Here is a 3355-nt window from a genome sequence, read left to right as displayed (position 1 = left end):
AGGAAAACATGGGGAGACCACATCAAACTCATGATATAATTACATTACACTTGTTTGAAAAACAACCTATTATGAAAAAAAAAAACTCGTGATTTCCTTCGCGAAAATCATTTCCTACTTTGAATTTCATATACAAAGAAAAAGGAAAATTCTTCATCACATTAAAAAATTTATCATTAATCAATCATTTCACATTCCAAAAAAGACCTTTAATTTTTATAAGTTTTTGCTTTCGAAGATTTAATATTAACTTTCTTTGACTTACTCTTACTAGGTTTCCTTGTATGTTAAATTGACTCATCATCTTTAGTATTGAATCTTTATTAGCCTATTTGGAAACTATTTTCAATTCCTTCACACAACAAGCCTCTTTAGATATTAAAGAATTAGGAACTATTGTTGAACTACTATAAGTTGAATCTAATTATTGTAAATTTTACAAATAATTAATAATGAGAATAATATTCTCTAAAAAAGTCATTTCATTGACATATCACCATTAAAACTTTTAACAAGAAAATATTCATTCACGACACAAATATTATTATATTATTATTTAACACTAACTTAAGTTATAATTGAACAACAAGTTGTATCACAACAAGTTGTATCACAACAAGTTGTACCATAAAAAAGTGAACCATAAACTTTAGGAGACTCCACCACTTAATGTTTTTGAATCATAGCATAATACAACTTTTAACATACATACTAAATAATGTTTGTGTCATATCATAATAGAACTTTTAAAGCTTTTTCTTTTTATAGTCTATTCTCTCTCTCTCCGTACCTACACAAAATTGGATGAAACTAATGAAAACATTGACAAACCCAATTTAGATAAATTTCTTCGTAGTCATTTACATTAGAAGAAAATTAAAAAAATAAGTAATGTTATAGCAAAATATGTTTACATATAAACTCATTTGAAGACATTGACATCTCGTATATACTCATTGAACTTCGAAAAATTAATTTCACTCTTTCATACAAAACACTAACATAGATAAGTTTACCCACAGAGCACATCATCTATGAGATGATAGGATTTTTTTTTTTCTCTTAACAAAGTAAAAGACCAACTAAAACAAACATATCATTAAATGTAAATAATTGAAGTGGAACCTATAATAATCCTTCAACATTTACGAGGAGCACTACACATGATGCATACACCTTGATGATATGTTACACGTATAGCAGTTATTATTCAGTGTCTCAATATACCTCCATCACCTCACGTTAAATATATACACTTATATTTCAGCACTTTCACCAAAATATAACGACGTAGTTTAAAATTTCACGTCGATTCGTGTGTAACTATATATACACTGAACTGTTAAAAAAACACTATCTTCTACTTCTGGAGGTTCCTGCTTTTGACTGAGAATACTGTCGTTTTCCACTGGATAAGCCACTATCACTGAAACTTCCATCACCCATACTATCATGAACGTCAGAAAATTCTGGTATTCGTGATCGCAAGGGAACAAGGTAACAATCATCCTTGGCGATTTGCGTCCTCTGCTCATGGCGTTTCACATTTTCTGATATTTGATGAAAGGTTTTGTTTATCTTTGCAATGCCCCTCTCAACAGGCTCCACCACATGAGAAACTGTAAACATCATGTCATCGACAATCTGAAACATAAAAGACAGTAGATATCTCACAATTAGAAACATGACAAGATATACAGGTGGAGCAGGTTCAAGTGTTCATATCTCACAATTTCACCACTTCCAACAACAACGTCCCGAACACTCTGGGTAAATTTCATAGGTTTTTCTCTCTCATAGGCTCCCAGCCATGTTCTCGTCGAGCGCTGACAGTCTCGAACCTCCTCAGGATCTGGTGGCACTCCTAGCGAGGCATAGTCGGTCATCACTGCTACATTACGGACACACCTCTCCCCCCTTTTGTAAGGTTCTGCTGGGAAGACATAAAGGTGCACAACAGCAGCCACGCCCATCTATTCACAAATTTTAAGATGCCAAACCACATGAAAAGGTTCTCCCACAACTTCAGAATGATTGAATATTTTGTTTCAAGACACCCAACACAAGAATTTATAGTTTAAACATAACCTGACGTAACATCACATGACATACTACTTTACATACAACACAGCTAACCAGTCTACCCTTGAATAACAGAATAAAATGACCCTGTCTCGGTTTTAAAGCACAGCAATCACTGGTCACAAAAAAAGCTATAAAATCTAACTTAATATGCCATATACGATCATTTAATGTACAGCAGAAGTCCTTCTCGGAAATAGCATCTTACGCCTGTGCCTCATCAACAGTCATCCAGGAGTGAGGACCAGTGATGCAGATATAAATATATAGATAACATCTAAACATGTTCATCCTTTAGTACTTCATTAATTATCCTACCATTAATCAAAGCTCACACACAAATGTTTTGCCGACTTACAGAGAGACAGATTGTTGAAGCAAAGCCATATTTTGAACAAGAACAAAAGGCTAGTTATAGCCAGATCACTTATAAATTAAATACAGAGGATACGTATATTCCTTATTCATTCAGAAGTTAACAGTTTATCATTCATTCACTTATTTCAATTATTATCCAGGTGTGTCAATTCTGGACAGCAGTCTCTAGTGGGATAGCAGGATGCTGCAACACACTAGTGCTCAAAAACAGAATTATCCGTAATTAGAGGCATTCATATGATTGATAATGAAAGGCCATAATATAAAATACGATCGCAATAAAAAAAAAAAAAGGAAGACAATTGCATTAATAATAAAAGAATACACTCAACAAAGAGAGTGCGGAAAAAACCAAATGAAGAAAAAAAGGAGAAGTCCTGCAGGTGTGAGCATCACAACACAAAATCGAACAGAGACTCATGACTAACAGGTCGCTGGAAAGAAGTGCACATTCAGGAAATGGCTAGGCCGGGACACAAATGATGTCAGAGGAGTGGATCATGGGCAGGATGACTTGGTTTGAAACAGAGGTAAGCTATCAAGTCTTTTTTGCGTGAATAATGTGTGAATACAGATGAGCAGAAGTGAAATGTGTGTTTACGCAAGTAATAATAATTACAAATGTCTGTATGTGCATTCATATACAATGCAAATATTCAACAATCTGCTTGACATGTATGCATATACAACACAAATATTCAACAATCTGCTTGACATGAACACAAAGGAAGAAAAATACACACTACCTCAAATATTCATACTTGTGGCATGGCCCATGGTTTTCATGCAATACAAATGACAATGAATACAGTTCAGATTAATCCCAAACAAAAATGCAAATGATAGGAATATATCAGTACACCTTAAAATCTAAATACCTAAAGATTTAAAAATG

The 3355-nt window shown here is 33.5% G+C and overlaps 1 protein-coding gene across 1 annotated transcript in view; it reads right to left on the bottom strand.

The window, feature by feature from the left end:
* Positions 1-1076: 1076 nt before the first annotated feature.
* Positions 1077-3355, bottom strand: part of LOC106764919 (protein LAZ1 homolog 1) — a gene marked incomplete in the record, with an annotated part of 16133 nt that continues 13854 nt past the window's right edge. The window contains 2 exon segments of the mRNA XM_014649359.2: positions 1077-1644; positions 1731-1973. Coding sequence (XP_014504845.1) covers positions 1354-1644; positions 1731-1973 — 534 coding nt within the window.

The sequence above is a fragment of the Vigna radiata genome, chromosome 6 (assembly GCF_000741045.1).
Source record: "Vigna radiata var. radiata cultivar VC1973A chromosome 6, Vradiata_ver6, whole genome shotgun sequence".
NCBI lineage: Eukaryota > Viridiplantae > Streptophyta > Magnoliopsida > Fabales > Fabaceae > Vigna > Vigna radiata.
The sequence above is the reverse complement of the archived record's forward strand: the minus strand, read 5'-3'. Positions and strand labels throughout refer to the sequence as shown.